General features: G+C 48.6%; 1 protein-coding gene across 7 annotated transcripts; it reads left to right on the top strand.

Annotated features, from left to right (window-relative positions):
- The first annotated feature begins 2,810 nt into the window (after window positions 1-2,810).
- LOC132378822 (cortexin-2-like) lies at window positions 2,811-16,856 on the top strand. 7 transcript variants are annotated; one of them, XM_059946055.1, is made up of 3 exons: window positions 2,811-3,140; window positions 5,135-6,908; window positions 14,791-16,856. In XM_059946055.1, the coding sequence occupies exon 2, from the start codon at window positions 5,183-5,185 to the stop codon at window positions 5,426-5,428; it is 246 nt and encodes an 81-aa protein (XP_059802038.1). In that variant the 5' UTR covers window positions 2,811-3,140; window positions 5,135-5,182; the 3' UTR covers window positions 5,429-6,908; window positions 14,791-16,856. The 7 variants fall into 7 exon arrangements, with proteins under 7 accessions (XP_059802038.1, XP_059802036.1, XP_059802035.1 ...); XM_059946053.1 differs by lacking the exon at window positions 2,811-3,140 and adding an exon at window positions 3,201-3,409; XM_059946052.1 differs by lacking the exon at window positions 2,811-3,140 and adding an exon at window positions 3,478-3,961.
- The last annotated feature ends 1,849 nt before the right edge of the window (window positions 16,857-18,705 follow it).

Genomic DNA, 18,705 nt, shown 5'->3' with positions numbered 1-18,705 from the left:
TTCTAAATGACAATAAACTGAAATTCAATTCAATTCAATTTAATTCAACATCTGGGGAGTTCAATCGTAAAATCTGTAGATCATTAAGTTGATTTAAAAATACATTGCTTAAAAGGAAGTTACATGCTTCAGACTGCAGTGAAAGTAATTCAAAAGAGGCATATTTAGAAGTATTGTACGGAACCTACAGAACGTCACCATGGGTCACCAGTGCCATCTTGGTTCATCAAGCACGGATTTGACAAAAGAACAGGCAAGGGTTAAAAGAGGCTTTTGGCTATTCTTCTCATCTACTATCACTGCTCTGGAAGTTGCCATTAGATGGCAGATCACTCAGCACGGTCTGGCCCACTCTCATACAGTCATTTTGGCAACACATATAATAGTATTTTTATCTATTTATGCTAATGTAATCCCCTAAAGAAGCTGTGCGTATTGATAAAGGGATTGCAGTGGATATTCTGTATAGGGCTTTTTAAAAGGCCTTTGATGATATGCCATAGACTTCAGTTGATGCTAAACCGAATTGACAGCATGTTGTATTGAAGAGATATGACAGTACAACGTTAGCAGATCCCAGATGGGGTGGAGGCAGGGATTAGTATTGGGACCATTCCTCGCTGTTCATCAGTCTAAGTCCTGTACCTAATTAAGTGGACACCGAGTGTATGTTTGTGGTTGTCTACTGCTGTGGCCCATCCACGTCAAGGTTCAACATGTTGTGCATTCAGAGATGCTCTTCTGCACACCACTGTTGTAATGTGTGGTTGTTTGAGTTTTTGTCACTCTCCTGTCAGCCTGAGCCAGACTGGCCATTCTCTTCTCACCTCTCTCATGAACAAGATGCTTTCATTCACAGAACTGGCACTCATCAACACACACAAAATGCTGGAACGCAGCAGGCCGGGCAGCGTCTATAGGGAGAAGCGCTGTCGACGTTTCAGGCCGAGACCAGTCCTGACGAAGGACATTTTGTGCCCACAGAATCCTCTGCCTGAAACTGCTATGAACAAGTAGTTAATTGCATTCTTTTGTTGAGTTACAAATTTTACTGGTGCGTGGAAAAGTTTTTTCTCTTGTTATCTTGGTGAGTCTTCCATCAACATCACTGTTGAATCTTGATGTAGGATCTCAGCTTGAAATGTCAACTCTTTATTCTTCTCCATAGATGCTGCCTGACCTGCTGTGTTCCACCAGCACTTTGCATGTGTTGCTTGAATTCCCAGCATCTGCAGATTCCCTCAACAGTTTTTTTTGTTTTTCACGCCATTTTCTGTAAGCTCTGGAGACGGTTGTATGTGAATATACCAGATCAGCAGTTTCTGAGATACTCAAACCATCCCCTCTGGCATCAATAATCATTCCATGGTCAAAGTCACTGAGATCATTTCTTTCTTGTTCTGATATTTGTTCTGAACAACTGAACCTCTTGCTGTATGTTTGGCTGATTAGATATTTGCATTAGCAAGCAGGTGTACAGGCGCACCTAATAAAGTGGACACTGAGTGTAGATGATTATCATTTCAACAGTTGAAGATAACAGAAATTAGGAAGTTTCATTAACTTTGAAACAGACAAGGGTAGATGGGAACAAATTAATAGATTAGGCAGTGGTTGGACAGAATTTAAAACTGCTAAGTATGTAGTGTTGCAGTTCTAGTGATTAAAATCTTTATCAGGAACAGAGAAGCTCAGAATCTTTTAAGTGAGAATGTTAATAAAATGAAGTTTAATGAAATGTTGATGGGATGCTCAGTATTGCCTGTAGAGGCACAGTACAGAAGCAAAGGAAGTGTTTGGGGCTCAGGTGCAACACCACTCTGTGGTGTAAGGTTTACAGTACTGCTGAGGTTTGGCTTTGAGGGGAGATGGCAGAAGCTGGGGCCACCAGACATATTGATAAACACAAGAGATTCTGCAGTTGTGGAATTTCAGAACAACACACACATAATGCTGGAGGAGTTTAGCAGGTCAGGCAGCATCTATGGAGAAGAATAAAGAGTTGACATTTCAAGCTGAGACCCTACATCAAGATTCAACAGTGATGTTGATGGAAGACTCACCAAGATAACAAGAGAAAAAACTTTTCCACGCACCAGTAAAATTTGTAACTCAACAAAAGAATACAATTAACTACTTGTTCATAGCAGTTTCAGGCAGAGGATTCTATGGGCACAAAATGTCCAGCCAGAATCAGTGGAAGCAGAGTCTATGTTAACATTTATATTATTTATAAAATCCAGCCCTCTGGTTTTTATTGGCCATCCCTATCTGCTCCAGACCAACCTTCCCTCTAATTTTTTTTTTGCAGCTGCATGGACCAACCTTTTCGCTGAGCAGAAAATGTTTACTCGGCCTAAAAACTGTGTGGCACTTTAAATATTTAAACGTTGAGAGAATTCCAGCTGCGTGGAAAGAAAGGCTATGTGTGCGGGAGCATTTCGGCTATGGTGCGGCCGTGCAACCATGAGGCCTAGGGGGAACAGTACTTGAGATGGTGGCGGTGAGCCAGAAATTTAACCCGTTGGAGTCCTTCTGGTGAAGGTGTTCTGCTTAACTGTGGGGAGGGCAGGACGAGCCAGGATTCAGACCTGGCTGGTGATGCCTTTCCAGATCAGGATGGTGTGCGACTTGGAGAAGAATCTGCGGCTGGTGGGAGATCCTGTGCAGCTGCTGCCCTCCTTCTCGTTGGTCGAGATCACGGGTTGTTGAGTAGCCTGGGCGAGTAATCGTTGGGCATTTTTGTAAATGGTACACACTGCAGGTGGTATTAAGGGCTGCAAATGTTTAGGAATGGGGTAAAAAGCAGGAGAATGGTTAAATCTTTCAGTGTCACAGAATGAACACAGGGCCTTCAATCCATCAGGGTGGATGCTGATTATCAAGCACCCAGTTACGCCAAGCCTAAATAATCCTATTTTATTCTCCCCACATTCCTATCCGTTCCCCCCTCCCAGATTCTCCAGTACACCAGGGGCACTTCACAGCAGTTAACAACCCACCAACTCCCCACATCTTTGGCACATGGGAGGGAAACTGGAAGGACCCGGGGCGGTTCTAACGCCACACAGACAGCACCCGCAGTCAGGATCGAACCGGGGTCGCTGAAGCCCTGCAGCGATGGGCTCTGGGAGGAACAGGTGGTAATAGGTGCCCTGCACCCCTCATTGCATCGCTGGAGCAGGGCAATGCCAACCAAGCCCAGTATCCCCGACCCCTCCCCCCCCAGCCTAGCGCCCTTAACCCCTCTGCCTCATCTGGGGCTGTCCGCTCCTCTGCGGAGGAGGGGTGTTGGGGTTCTTCATTGAGAAGGAGAGCACGGGCAGGAACTGCTTTCAGACAACAGCCTGTACTGGCATAATCATCTCCGGCCAGATGGCGATGAGGCTGAGAGATGCCAGGGTACCAGGTGCGGTGCAGAGCGAAAGCTGATGGGGGGGTAGGAGGAGACGGAGCTCCCGGGACGGGATGAGGGAGCGATGACAGCCAGTCCCGCCCAGGTTACCTGGCCCGCCTATACAACCTGCTTCACTCGGGCTGCAGGCTCGGGCAGAGCGAAGCCCCCCAACGCCACTTCACAGACGGGCGAGGGTCCCAGGGACCGGGCAGCGGCTGCGGAGAATCAGCGGGCGTCTCGGACAACGGTAGGAGACGGGGGGAATCCCGAGGACCGAATACTGTACCGGCGGGAGACAGATGGAGCTCCCGGCGGCGCATCAGGTGCGAATGCCCCGCCTCAGCCGCCTGCATTGACCCGGGGACGGGAGCATGACGGCGGCCACTCTGCTTCCAGCCTCGGAGATGGCGGGCGGGGGACAAACTTTGGCCTGAGTCGCCGCTGCGGAAGGCGGGTCCCCGGGCGGCCGCCGCTGTGCAGATGCGCAACAGGTCGGCTGGAGCCGGGAGCGCCTCCGTCTGTCTTCGGGGCTGCGGCTACCGGCCACAGGGCACCACGGTACCGGTAACCTGGTCTCCCTATCCCTCCGCCTCCCTCCGCCCTCCCGTCCTCCTCTGATTTATCCGTTACATCTCAACCTTCTTCGTCTATAGCCCGCCTTGCTACCTCTCTCCCCAGTTTAAGTTATTTCCAGACGCTTCCAAGCCTGTCCCTTCTATCCCTCCTCCGCTCTATCACTTCCCATCCAATTTCTTCTCCGTCCCACCCCCTGCTCATTCTATTCGTTTCCCCCTTCCATCTCACCCTACAGCAATGCCTGTCCCTGTGCGTCAATCCACTTCCCCCTGGATCTCTTTCCGCCCTATGCCTCCCTGTCCTGTTCCTTATCGAAACCCTCCATCCCACTCTACGTCTCACTATTGCAGCCCTACCCAATATTTCTCCATCCCATCTCTTCCCATCCAGGTATCCACTCTCTTTTTCCTATAATGCTCATTCCCATCATTTTGCCTTCTACACTTCTGTCACTTCATCCCACGTTTTCTCATTTCCTTCCCTTCTTTGCCCCCACACCTCCTTCAATCACTGCCCATCCTGTCCTTGTCCGACTCTGTCCGCTCCACTCTGTCCATCCTAACTCATTCCCCCATCTTGTCCATGTAGAATTTCCCCATCTTGTTCCATCCTCTCCTCCTGCAGGCCCTATCCTCTCCATCCATGTCCATTGTCTTCCTTTGTCATATATTCCCCTTCTCCATCTGATCCACTCTCCCTCATCTCTGTTCAGACCTGGTAACCATCTGTTTAACTCTCTTGTAACCAAGTTGACTAGTGGTTTTAACCTTGACCCCAAGGGGGGTGAGTGCAACATGTTTAACGTCTGTGAGGATGACTGTCCTCGGCATGAGTGGGGTCCATGCCCTGAGGCACCATCCACCATCAGCGTGTAGCAGGCTGGGAGTATCTCTAATGACGTGGGGGCTGTTATAGGGGTGGGGAAGGGGCTGATGATGGGACTAAGTACTCTGCAGCTGGAAGGGTGAAGGGAGGCAGAGTTGGAGTTTTTGTGTTCAACAACTGGCAGAGTTCACCCTATACTATCCCCCGCCCCACCCACCCACCCATAGATGCTGCCTGCCCCTTTGAGTGCTGTGTTACCCTTGCAGAGTTCCCGCATCAACAGGTGGGTTTCCTTTGCCTTCCTCGTGCTAATTATGATGTTTTTACTTCCGGTAGATTTAACTCCGATGACACCCACTGTTACGAAGCTACATCCCTGTGACAATGATCAACAATCACTATAACAGCTCCCTGGGCATCAGCACAGGTGGCAGCATGCACACCTACCCACTGACACTGGAGCAGAAAACCGCCTTCGCTTTCGTGGGCATCTTATTCATTTTCCTGGGCCTCCTCATTGTGCGGTGTTTCCGGATCCTTCTCGACCCTTACAGCAGCATGCCATCCTCAACTTGGGCAGATGGGATGGACGGGTTAGAGAAGGGGACCTTTGAGTATGCCTTGGCTTGAAATGAAGAGAAGTGCCTTGTAAGTGCACAGACTGCTCTCCAGTGACGGCATCGGGGGATCCGTGGGATCACAGTGGCGCTCCCAAAGGACCAAGGTGTCATGGAATAGTTCCTGCTTTATCCATGAGACCTCAATGTGGGGCATCTTATTGGTGAAGTGCGTCATGGTGTTGAAATATCAGCGTTACTCGCTCCTGGATTGGGCTGTTGGGGATGGTGCTGGAAGCAGATACAAGGGTGATGTTTAAGAGGCTTTTAGAGGAACATGTCAACGTGCAGGGATATAGATCATGTGCAGGCAGAAGACAGCTTAATTTTGTTTTGTGTTTGGCACAGGCACTGAGGGCCTGTTCCTGAGCCACGCTGTTCTGTTACCGATTCATGCGACTCGGAAGCAGGTCTTCCAGCCCCCGGAGTCCACACTGACCATCAACCAACCACCTACATTGGTCTCATTTTATTGCATGTGCCAACATCACTCTCCTTTTGCTTCGTGTAGACTGGTGTGGCAGCAGTTTGGATTTGGCAGAAACTTTAATCTTGAATTGTTGGAATTCATTAATGAACCAGCAGATTTTACAAGTTAATACATTGTTATTATACTGTATTATCATACGAAAAAAGATCTGCCATTTAGTGCAGTTGGATCTAAGGTTTGAGTGATATTATCTGTATTGAGTATTATTCACAGAGTTCCCAGTAAAGGTGGATTAGGAACACTTTATTGTGATCCAGCATATTCTGTGTGAAGATAAATTCAAGGTTATCAGTCAAAAGTATATAGTCTGGTATTACAAATGTGGCTGTATGGTGTCCAATAAATTAATATTACCATTCATTTTCTGATTTGCATAATCTATCAAAAGGCTGAACTAATTATATTGCTCGACCTTTGTCTTTCTGCTTAAATCATTTTATGCAGAATTGTAAATTTAGTGTTAACAATTAAATAAAAAAACAATACTGTACTAAAGTGTCTGACCACTCAGAACTTGCTAATGGCAGAACGTGCTTTTCCATTTCTATACATATTAGTGAGAGAGTAATGTTGGCGATTAAAATCATAGCAAGCTCCGGCTAAATAAAACTGAACGTAAACCAAAGTTAAGTCAATGAGCAATGTGACGGTCTTTGCTTCAGATTTAAAGAAAGTAGATTTTCTAAATGGCATTCAAACCTTACTGTGCACAGGTTACAGTTTTCCACTTACCCCTGATGTGGTAAGATTTAGCAAAAGTTGGTCTTGTATGCAGAGGTTTCAATGTGACCTTGGCAGCAGCAAACACAGGCAGGAGCAACTAATCTATTTTATTGCTAAATCCGGGATCCTGCTGTGTGTAAATTGGCTGCCGCTTGGCCTAGAAAACAACAGGGATACACTTCTAACCTGTGAAATGCTGAGGCATTCTAACCGTGTAAAAGGCAAGTCTTCTCTACCTATGTCCATTCTGAGACAAGGGATTTGTTTTTCAAACGGAGAGGTAAGAGTGAGCAATAAGTTATCGGAGTAAAAACCTGAAATGAACATAGTGGAATGAGAGACAAATCTGTTCAAGTGAAACAACATTTTGAGGGTGGGGCTTTGGGGAATGGGGGGACAAAGTAACATAGCTGAGATGGATTAATGAAGAACAGTTGGGGGGGGGGGTAATTGGCTTTCTTCGTTGGCTTAGACATGAGATTCTGCAGATGCTGGAAATCTAGAGCAACACAGACAAAATGCTGGAGGAACACAACAGGTCAGGCAGCATCTGTGGAGGGGGAATAAACAGTTAATGTTTCAGGTAGGTCTTCTGGTTTAGTGATAAAGGGTCTTGGCCTGAAACGCCAACTTTCTGTAGCTGCTTCCTGACCTGCTGAATTCCTCCAGCATTTTCTTTTTGGCTTGCTTCCTTCTCTCCCCCTCCCAACCACCCCCACCTTTCTCTGAAGGTTGCTTCATTGCTGACCCAAATTCTCTTCACACAGATGCTGCCTGATCTCCCAGTTATTCTCATATAACTCTGCTGCTGCACCATGAGCTTTCTGGTTCTAACTCTCCTGGTTACTGTGTTTTTTGTGTCTACACCCCCCCATCTTTATTTCTCTCCACTTGCTCTTTAAATTATGCTGGGCGTCTGGTAGCAGGGACTTTCCAACTCATAATTTAATTAGTCTAGTTATGGGTAGTTAATATGCGCAAGTTTTAAGTATAACAAAAGTAAAATTGAAAGTATCAATAATTGTCTGAAAGTAACCTAATTTAATTACTCATGTTACTTTCAGACAATTATTAATATTTTAACTTTTATTTCAGTGTTTTATTTAAAACTTGTACAAATTAATTATTGTTTAATGGCTTACATAATGCCAGAGAGAGAGGTTGCCAGAGATTAGAATGAAGAGGTTTATTGTTTAAGTCAACCAGAATAACCCATTGTTGTGGGAAAACATAACACAGTCCTTATTTTCTATTAAAACAAGTGACATTGATAGATTTGTCTATTAGATCACAACTGTTGCAATGTTGAAATTTGCACTTGAACTATTGCTTTGAAAACCTAATATTTAAATATGATCCATTTTACATCAGCAAATGTTCTTGTGGTGAAGTGGTCAAATGCCCCGAGGTGTATTGCGGGTGTGGAGTGGAGAGATGTCCTGTCCATTTTACCTTGTCCATTCAGGGAATGCTGAGGTTCCGCTTCACAGCCTTTGGAGATACCATACATCACCCAGACAGTGTTTGCTTCTAAGCTGCAGAGATTGTTGGAAGTCACTAGGCAGAGAGAATGAAAACTAAATAATTAAAATAACCCCCTGCAGTAAATGGACTCAAATGGAAATGCAATACTGTGTGTTGGCAACCGCAGCACAACGACAAATGATATTCTGTTGTCCAAATTCAGAAATCCCAATGTTTCTGCATTTGGGTCATACAGTAAGGTGATGATTCCCACCCTCCAATACTCACTTAGATTCCTGTTCCCATTTTCGCTTCCCACTCATTAGGGGTCCCCGTTCCATCTTCCCTTCCCCCCCCCCTCACCAGGGTCCCTGTCCCAACCGTCCCTCCCCCCCCTCACCAGGGTCCCTGTCCCAACAGTCCCTACTGACCAGGAGTCCTTGATCTAACCCTCCCCCCTCACCAGGGACCCCCGTCCCTACTGACCAGGAGTCCTTGATCTAACCCTCCCCCCTCACCAAGATCCCCGTCCCAACACTCCCTCCCCCCTCACTAGGGTCCTCCGTCTCAACTGTCCCTACTGACCAGGAGTCCTTGATCTAACCCTCCCCCCTCACCAGGGTCCCCCGTCCCAACCATCCCTCCCCCCACATCAGCGTCCTCTGTCCCAACCGTCCCTCCCCCCTCATCAGGGTCCCCCATCCCAACCGTCCCTCCCCCCTCACCAGGGTCCCCCATCCCAACCGTCCTACCCCCCTCACCAGGGTCCCTGTCCCAACCGTCCCTACTGACGAGGAGTCCTTGATCTAACCCTCTCTCCTCACCAGGGTCGCCCGTCCCAACAGTCCCTCCCCCCCTCACTAGGGTCCTCCGTCCCAACAGTCCCTCCCCCCTCACCAGGGTCCCTGTCCCAACCGTCCCTACTGACGAGGAGTCCTTGATCTAACCCTCCCCCCTCACCAGGGTCGCCCGTCCCAACAGTCCCTCCCCCCCCTCACTAGGGTCCTCCGTCCCAACCGTCCCTCCCCCCATCACCAGGGTCCTCCGTCTCAACCGTCCCTCCCCCCTCACCAGGGTCCCTGTCCCAACCGTCCCTACTGACCAGGAATCCTTGATCTAACCCTCCCCCCTCACCAGGGCTCCCCCGTCCCTCCCCCCTCACCAGGACCCCCCCCCCCGTCCCAACTGTCCCTACTGACCAGGAGTCCTTGATCTAACCCTCCCCCCCACCAATAGGGTCCTCCGTCCCAACAGTCCCTCCCCCCCCACCATGGCCCCCCATCCCAACTGTCCCTCCCCCCTCACCAGGGCCACAACCGTCCCTCCCTCCCACCAAGATCCCCATCCCAACCGTCCCACCCCCTTCACCAGGGCCCCCCCGTCCCAACTGTCCCTACTGACCAGGAGTCCTTGATCTAACCCTCCCCCCCCCCAACTAGGGTCCTCCGTCCCAACAGTCCCTCCCCCCCACCATGGCCCCCCATCCCAACTGTCCCTCCCCCCTCACCAGGGCCCCAACCGTCCCTCCCTCCCACCAAGATCCCCATCCCAACCGTCCCACCCCCCTCACCAGGGCCCCCCCAGTCCCAACCGTCCCACCCCCCTCACCAGGGCCCCCCCAGTCCCAACCGTCCCACCCTCCTCACCAGGGCCTCCCGTCCCAACCGTCCTTCCCACCTCACCAGGCCCCCCCCCCATCCCAACCGTCCCTCCCCCCCCACCAGGGTCCTCCATCCCAACCGTCCCTCCCCACTCATCAGGGCCCCTCTCCGTCCCAACCGTCCTTCCCCCCTCACCAGGGACCCCCCATCCCAACCATCCTACCTCCCTCACCAGGGCCCCCCCCCCCCGTCCCAACCGTCCTTCCCCCTTCACCAGGGCCCCCCCTGTCCCAACCGTCCCTCCCACCTCACCAGGGTCCCCCATCCCACCCCCCTCACCAGGGCCCCCCCGTCCCAACTGTCCCTACTGACCAGGAGTCCTTGATCTAACCCTCCCCCCCCCACTAGGGTCCTCCGTCCCAACAGTCCCTCCCCCCCACCATGGCCCCCCATCCCAACTGTCCCTCCCCCCTCACCAGGGCCCCAACCGTCCCTCCCTCCCACCAAGATCCCCATCCCAACCGTCCCACCCCCTCACCAGGGCCCCCCCTGTCCCAACCGTCCCTCCCACCTCACCAGGGTCCCCCATCCCACCCCCCTCACCAGGCCCCCCCCCCCCGTTCCAATCATCCCTCCCACCTCACCAGGGTCCCCCATCCCAACCATCCCACCCCCCTCACCAGGGTCCTCCATCCCAACCGTCCCTCCCCACTCATCAGGGCCCCTCTCCGTCCCAACCGTCCTTCCCCCCTCACCAGGGACCCCCCATCCCAACCATCCTACCTCCCTCACCAGGGCCCCCCCCCCCCGTCCCAACCGTCCTTCCCCCTTCACCAGGGCCCCCCCTGTCCCAACCGTCCCTCCCACCTCACCAGGGTCCCCCATCCCACCCCCCTCACCAGGGCCCCCCCGTCCCAACTGTCCCTACTGACCAGGAGTCCTTGATCTAACCCTCCCCCCCCCACTAGGGTCCTCCGTCCCAACAGTCCCTCCCCCCCACCATGGCCCCCCATCCCAACTGTCCCTCCCCCCTCACCAGGGCCCCAACCGTCCCTCCCTCCCACCAAGATCCCCATCCCAACCGTCCCACCCCCTCACCAGGGCCCCCCCTGTCCCAACCGTCCCTCCCACCTCACCAGGGTCCCCCATCCCACCCCCCTCACCAGGCCCCCCCCCCCCCCGTTCCAATCATCCCTCCCACCTCACCAGGGTCCCCCATCCCAACCATCCCACCCCCCTCACCAGGGCCCCCCCCCCCCCACTGTCCCAACCCTCCTCCAAGCTAGTCCAGTGCAATTCAAAAGTGTCAGTGTCTACACACTGATGAAGCCAAGCACAGACTAGGTGATCATTTTGCAGAGCTTCTGTCTGCAATTGCCATTTCAGACTTCAGGCTGCACGTCATTTAAGCTCCCTTCCCATTCCCAGTCCCAGGCCAAGTTGCCTGTCCTTGGCTTTATCCACTGCCACAGTCAGGCCCAAGGCAAACTAGCAGAGGAACACCCTATCTACTGCTCGGATAACCTACAGCCCAAAGGTATGAGCATTGATTTTTTAAAAGTTTAAGGTCGCCCATTCATCCTGCGTTCCTTTCTCACTCCCATTGCTCCACCTATTGTCTCACTCTATGTTCATCTTCTCCAATTCTTACCCCCCCCCTTATTATCTGGTTCCATTACCCACCCCCACCTAATTCTATCTGCCTCTCACCTGTCTGGGCTTATTCTGCTCTGGTTCACTTTCCCTATCTCCTACCCCACCTATCCCCTTCTAGCCAGCTCCTGTCTTGCCCCTCCTTCTCACCTCCACACTCTTGTTATTTTCCCCCTACACACTCGGCCCTGATGTAGGGTTTTGACCCGGAACATTGAGCAATGCTTTGCCTCCACAATGTTGCCTGACCCATTTGAGTTTCTCCAGCAATTTGCTTTTGGTTCCAGAGCTTGTGTCTCCCTTTGAACTTACTTGTTTCACTGGAGATTTTACAATACTATTTTGAAACATCTAAGATTAACATCCAGTCGTCCAACACCATCAGCACCCCACGTGTGCTGGGTTATCAGAGGGTTACTGCATTTTCCTCTTCCCATCATTGGGTATTAGACAATGGTGTAAACACAAGAGAACAGGAACGTGAGTGTGCCACTCAGCTGGTCGTTTCTGTCCTATCATGCTATATAATCATTGCTGCTCCGGCCCAGGCCTCTCCTCCTGTGCCACTTCATCACACCCTCATTCTCTTTCATAAAAACCTGTCTGGCCCTTTTAAATGCTCCCAATGGTTTGTCCTCCATGGTGTACAAAATCCTAAAGGTTCACCAACTACAACAAGAAGTTTCTACGCAGCTCAGTTTTAATTGACTTACTCCCTAATCCAGTAGTTATGCCCTGCATTCGAGACTCTCCCAGTACTGGAACATCTCAGTATGTGCACCATTGTAAAGGACTTAGTACTGTTGTCTCACAGCTAGAGCTACCCAGATGTTCTCTGGTTCTGTATGTGTAGAATCTCCCTGTGACCATTCAGAATTCCTTGGGGTCCTTTGGCCCAATGAGTCTTCTCCACCACTTCATGGCTGATTCATTTCCCTCAGACCTGATCTCTTGCCTTCTTCCTAGATGCCTTTGTGGCCTGACTAATCAAGAATCTATCAACCTCTGCCTTAAATATACCCAAAGACTTGGCTCCCACAGCCACCTGTGGGAACAAATTCCACAGATTTGCCACTCTCTGGCTAAAGAAATTCTTATCATCCTTTCCACATCCACTCTATCGAGGCCTTTCAACATTTGATGGGTTTCAATGAGATACCCCCCCCCCACCCCATTCTTCTGAATTCCAGGGAGTATAATCCCAGAGTCATCAAACACTCTTCATATGACAAACCTTTTAATCCTAGAATCGTTACATGAAGTTCCTTTGCACCATCTCTAATGTCAGCACACCCTTTCTTAGATAAGGGGCCCAAAGCTGATAGTAATACTCAGGGTGAGGCCTAACCAGTGCCTTATAAAGCCTCAGCATTACATCCTCACTTTTATATTCTAGTCCTCTCAAAATGAAGGCTAACACTGCATTTGCCTTCCTCACCACTGGCTCAACCTACAAATTAACCTTTAGAGAATCCTGCACAAGGTCTCCCAAGTCCCTTTGCTCCTCAGCATTCTGGATTTTATCTCCATTTAGAGAACTGTCCACATTTTTATTTCTTCTACAGAAATGTTTGACCATACACTTACCTCCACTGTGCTCCTGCCACTTCTTTGCCCATTCTCCTAATCTATCTAAATCCTTCTCTAGCCTCCCTGCTTCCTCAACACTACCTTCCCCTCCACCTATCTTCATACAGTCTGCAAACTTGGCCACAAAGCCATTAATACTGTTATCCAAGCCATTGAGGTATAATGTAAAAGGAAGTGGTTCCAACACAGACCCCTGCGGAACATCACTTGTCACTGGCAGCCAGCCAGAAAAGGCTCCCTTTATTCCTACTCTTCGCCTCCTGCAAATCAGCCAATGTTCTACCATACTAGTATCTTTCCTATAATATCACGGGCTCTTAATTTGTTCAGCAGCCTCATGTGGCATCTTGTCAAAGGCCTTCTGAAAATACAAGTACACATCCACCAATTCTCCTTTGTCTATCCTGCTTGTTATTTCCTCAAAGGATTTCAATGTATTTTTCAGGCAAGATTTCTCCTTAAGGAAACCATGCTGACTTCGGCCTTTTTTTATCATGTGCCCCCAAATGCCCTAAAACCACATCCTTAACAGTCGACTCCAACATCCACAAAATGGATCTCATATTCCAATGTGAACAACACACACAAAAGGCCGGAGGAGCTCAGCAGGCCAGGCCGCATCTATGGAAAAGAGTGAACAGTCGAGGTTTCAGGCCGAGACCCTTCTTGAAGAGTGGGGTGACTTCTGCAATTTTCCAGTGCTCCAGAACCATGCCAGAATTTATAGATTCCTTTAAGTTCATTACTAACACCAACACAATCCTTTCAGCCTCCTCTTCCAGAACCCTTGGCCATCTGGTCAAAATGACACATCTACCTTCAATTTCCCAAGCATCTTCTCCCCAGCAATGACAACTTCACTCACTTCTGCCCCCTGACACTCTCGAACCTCCAGCATACTGCAAGTGTTTTCCACAGTGAAAACTGATGCAAAATACTTATTCAGTTCATCCACCAATTCCTTATCCCCCATTACAACCCCTCCAGCATCATTTTCCAGCAGTTTGATATCTGCTCTTGCCCCTCTTTTACACTTTATGTATCTGAAGAGACTTTTGATATCCTCTTTAATATTATTGGCAAGTTTACCTTTGTAATCCATCTTTTCCTTCTTTGTGGCTTTTTTAGTTGCCTTCTGTTGATTTTTAAAAGCATCCTAATCGTCTAACTTCCCTTTAATTTTTGCTGTATTATAGACCCTCTCTTTGGTTTGAATGCTGGCTTTGACTTCTCTTGTCAGACACAGTTGCATCATCCTGCCTTTAGAATACTACTTCTTTGGAATGAATCGATCCTGTGCCTTCCAAATCGCTCCCAGAAACTCCAGCCATTGCTGCTCTGCCATCATCCCTGCTAGTGTCCCTTCCAATCAAGTTTCCCTCCACAATCTCCCTGTGACCATCCAGGTTTCCCCAGCCCGCTCTGGTTTCTCCCCACATCCCAAAGGCGTGCTATGGGTTAACTGCTTACTGGAACTTACCTCGGGTATAGGAGGGTTGTGAGAGAATTGGGAGGTGGTCAATGAGAGAAGAGGTTATGGGGAAATAAGAGGTGATATATGCTGATGGGATTGTTCTGTGATCTAGTATAGAGGCAATGGACAGAATGGCCTCCAGATAGGTTGTTATCAAATTAGTTAAGAACATAGTGCTGAAAGCAAATTCGAAATTAGGTTTACTTGATAGTAGGTTATGCTGAACTGTATTTAAATTCATTTAGTAGAATGGTTTGGTTAATGATATAATTTTTTTACTGTTTGTAAATTTCAGGATTAAACTTTATTCATAATATATGCACAGTAAATAAATTGCTACAGTCCTTTCTTTCACCCAAGTTGATCTTCCGGCAACACAGGTGTCCCTGATGCTCTAAATAACTTCTACGCACGCTTCGAGGCAAGCAGCGTAACGAGGGCCACGAGAGCTGCTCGCTTGCTTGCCAGGTGATCAGCCACTCTCCGTAACAGCAGCAGACGTGGGAAGGACTCTGCAGGTTATCAACCCCCCGGAAGGTGAGCAGGCCAGACAACACCCCGGGCTGAGTATTCAGAGGGAGTGTACACACCCCTGATGTCTTCGCAGCCCTCTTCAACACATCACTCATCCAGGCTGCTGTCCCCATATGCTGCAAATCAGCCACCATTATCCCTGTATCAAAGGACTCTACACCTTCAGAGCTAAACAACTACCACTTGGTGGCACTGATGCCAATCATCATGAACTGTTTTGAATGATTGGTAACGACACACATCAGAAACTCCATTCCTGCCACACTGGACACTCACCAAAATGCTTCCCAACAGAAGCATTCTATAATGGAGACTGTAGGTGTTGGACTGCCTAACAAATAGCCAGGATGCACAATAGCTCCTCCATCCTTATCATCCTCAACACGAGTGCAGCCCCCCCCACCCCCCAGGCCTCTGGGCTGAGCCAATTACTGTACACTCTGCTCGCACATGACTGCACGGCCAGACACCTGAGCAATCCCGTCACCAAGTTCCTGGATGACACGACCATAGTGAGGCTCACCCCCAACGATGGGGAGACAGCCTACAGACAGGAGGTGGAAGAGTTCGAACCTAGTGGCAGGCAGGTAACCTCTTCCTCAATGTTAACAAGACCAAGGACATAGTTATCAAGTTCAAGAGAATGCCCACCACTCATGATGGTCTTTACAGCAGTGGAAACTGCAGGCTGTTTCAAACTCCTGCGAGCGCACACCACACACAACCTCTCGTGGTCCCAGAACGCATCCTACACAATCAAGAAAGCTCATTAATGCCTCCACTTTCTGAGGAGGCCGAAGAGAGCTGCAGATCCACACTCACATCATCCTGCAGGTGTGCAGTAGAGAGCAAGTCACATCACTGCATGGTACAGAAACCGCACTGCAGTAGGCAGGAAGGGTGCACAACAGGTAGTTAAAACTGTGCAAATCAGCACCAGCAACAAGCTGCCATCGAGGATAAGATGCAGGAAAGACTGAACGATCCTGTTACCTGTAGTATCATGAAGGATTCCACGCACCCTACTTATGCACTGTTTGTCTCACTCCCATCAGGGAAGAGGCTATGTAACACCCAGTCCAAGACCACCACTCTCAAAAGCTGTTACTTTCCCCAAGCAGAAAGCCTGGTCAACACCTCCACCCACTAACTCCATCACTACTTTATTATTTCCTGTCAGTCACCCGATGGCTTTCTCCTTCAGTTTTCTGTGATTTCCTTTTTTGCTGCCAGCTGGCGGGTTGGGGTTCTGGGTGGGCGATGTGTTGGTTTCTGTGATCTGATGTTCTCGGTTTTTCTGTGTGTCTGATCTGTTATATTTTGTGTGTTTGGGGTTTGATGCTATTGTCGCCGTTCTTTTTTACGCGGGGGGTGTGGTTAGGGTTTGATGTTATTGTCACAGTTTTTGTTGTGAGGGAGGGGTTGGGGTTTTGGTTTTTTTCATATTATAGCTGCCATTTTCTGGCTGGGCGATCTTTTAGCTTTAGTGCGATGGAGGGGTTGGGGTTAGAGTTTGATGTTCCGTCTGCCATTTATAGTGCAGGCGATCCATTGGTTCTTTTGTGTGAGGGAGGGGCTGGGAGTTTCAGGGTTTGCAAGTTTTGTTTCTTCTTCCTTTTTCTGTTGGGGAGGGGGTTGATGTCTTGCCTTTCAACGACTCCTGTGGTTTTTCTATATTTATTTGGAGAAGATGAATATCAGAGTTGTATTGTAATGCATACTTTGACAATTAAAAAAAATGAACCTTTTGTACAGCCTAGCATTATACAATCAGTCTATGTATATAAACTCTCCTTTGCATTTATATTTATTGTGCCCTTTATCTTTTGTGTTGCATCAGGTCCTTGTAACAATTATTTCATTCTCCTTTACATTGGTGTCCAAGAAATGACATTAAACAGTCTTGAATTTCTGTCTCAGTGTGTGTCCCAGGGAACAGCCTATAGATCAGAGAGTGCGGCTAGTTAGGACAAATGTCAACAAGGACCTTTGTCAAAGGTGCTTCTGTGCAGAAATACTTCTCTAAAGAGTCTAAAGGGTAAGTAATGTGACAAGGTCCAACTGGATAGAATATTGATCGGCAATGTCAGGTCCCACTTTCGCACAACCTGGAACAGCTGGTTCTATACTTTCAATATACAGCTGGATGTAGCCACACACAAGGGTGGCTCACAGCATGAGAGCTATAAAGTCACAGAGAGAAAGCATTGACATAGGTCCCTCAGCCCACTATCTACACTGACCATCAATCAATGTTAGTCCCTTTTTTCTTACTCTTTCTGGGTCCCCCACCTCCCTCAAGATTCTGCCATTCACCTACACCCAGTGGCCAATTAACCAACTGACCTGCACGGATGTGAAGGGAAACTGGAGGACCAAGACAAAACCAATGTGGTGACGGAGAGAACAAACGGCACTGGACATCAGGATTGAGCTTGTGGGGCTGCGGCTCTTGCAGTTGCAATACGTTGGGTGCCTTTTTCTCCTCCTTTCTCTGGAGAGTGGTCCATTGTGAGCCAACGGATGTAATGCATTCCAGATCTCCAGATGAAGCCGATGATGGCTCCCGTGATGGCCAAGGCGTGGGAATAGGGTATTGACTGCACCCACAGCAACAATGGGAGCAGCCCACACCTGACAGCCAAGTTCTTGTTCACCATCCCACATTCCTAATTTCTATTCCACCCTGGCTATATGCTCCACTGCTCTTGCAATAAGATGGATAGGGAAATGTCTAGAGTGATATGGGGCAAGTGGGCTAGTGTAGGTACTCATTTTGGGCTGAAGGGAATGCTGGATGACTCTACAACTCTAATCCTTGGTCTGATGGCCATTTGCAGTTTTTACAGATATTGTGTTGCACTAGCTGTCATGTGTACCCCAAGTTTATTACAGTCCTGCATCCATTGTATAACAATGCTTTTCCCCTAGAATGCAAAAGCAGAGAATAGGGGGACAATGGTTCCCTTCCTCTTGACCTTCAGTGTGACTTTGAACCATTGCTTGATTATCCCCATCCCAAAATGTTTATTAACATTGATGCAGTTTCCTGCTACCTCAGTGCCTCTGGACAGAAGCATTTAACATGCAAAAGGGGATGAGCAACCCAGGCTGAATTTGAAGATGAATAGTCATCAATATGATTTAAGATTAGATTCCAAGAAAGGCCATCTCAGGAAAACAAAGCAATATGTTTTTGCATTTATATTGTGTCTTCCACAACTTAAAAATAAAACATAACAAATTACACTCAAATAAGTATTTGACAGTGTACATGCATACGGAAATATACTGCAGCTCCAACAGAAATGTAGGAAGATGATTGAGTTTAGCCAAGTTTTTTAATGAGTATTGTGGTATGTACATACTAGACTACTGTGTTCAATTCTCTTAACTTATTATAGGAAGGATGTGAGGGCATTATAGAAGATTTACAAGGATTGGTCCTGGGATTAGGGAGTAGAGTTAAAAGGATAAATTGGAAAGACGATACAAAGCTGAAAGGAGAAAAAGTCTCAGTGGCCACTTTATCAGGTGCACCTGTACATATGCTTGTTAATATTTCTTAATGTAATGCATAAAGGCATTCAGACATGGTCAAGAGATTCGGTTGTTATTCAAACCAAACATCAGAATGGGGAAGAAACGTGATTTAAGTGACTTTGAACGTGAAATGATTGCTGATGCCCGAGTACCTCAGAAACTGCTGATCTCCTGGAATTTTCACACACAACAGTCTCTAGCGTCTAGATTTAGACAAT

The sequence above is a fragment of the Hypanus sabinus genome, chromosome 21 (assembly GCF_030144855.1).
Source record: "Hypanus sabinus isolate sHypSab1 chromosome 21, sHypSab1.hap1, whole genome shotgun sequence".
NCBI classification, from domain to species: domain Eukaryota; kingdom Metazoa; phylum Chordata; class Chondrichthyes; order Myliobatiformes; family Dasyatidae; genus Hypanus; species Hypanus sabinus.
Note: the sequence above shows the minus strand (reverse complement) of the source record. Positions and strands in the feature narration are given on the sequence as shown.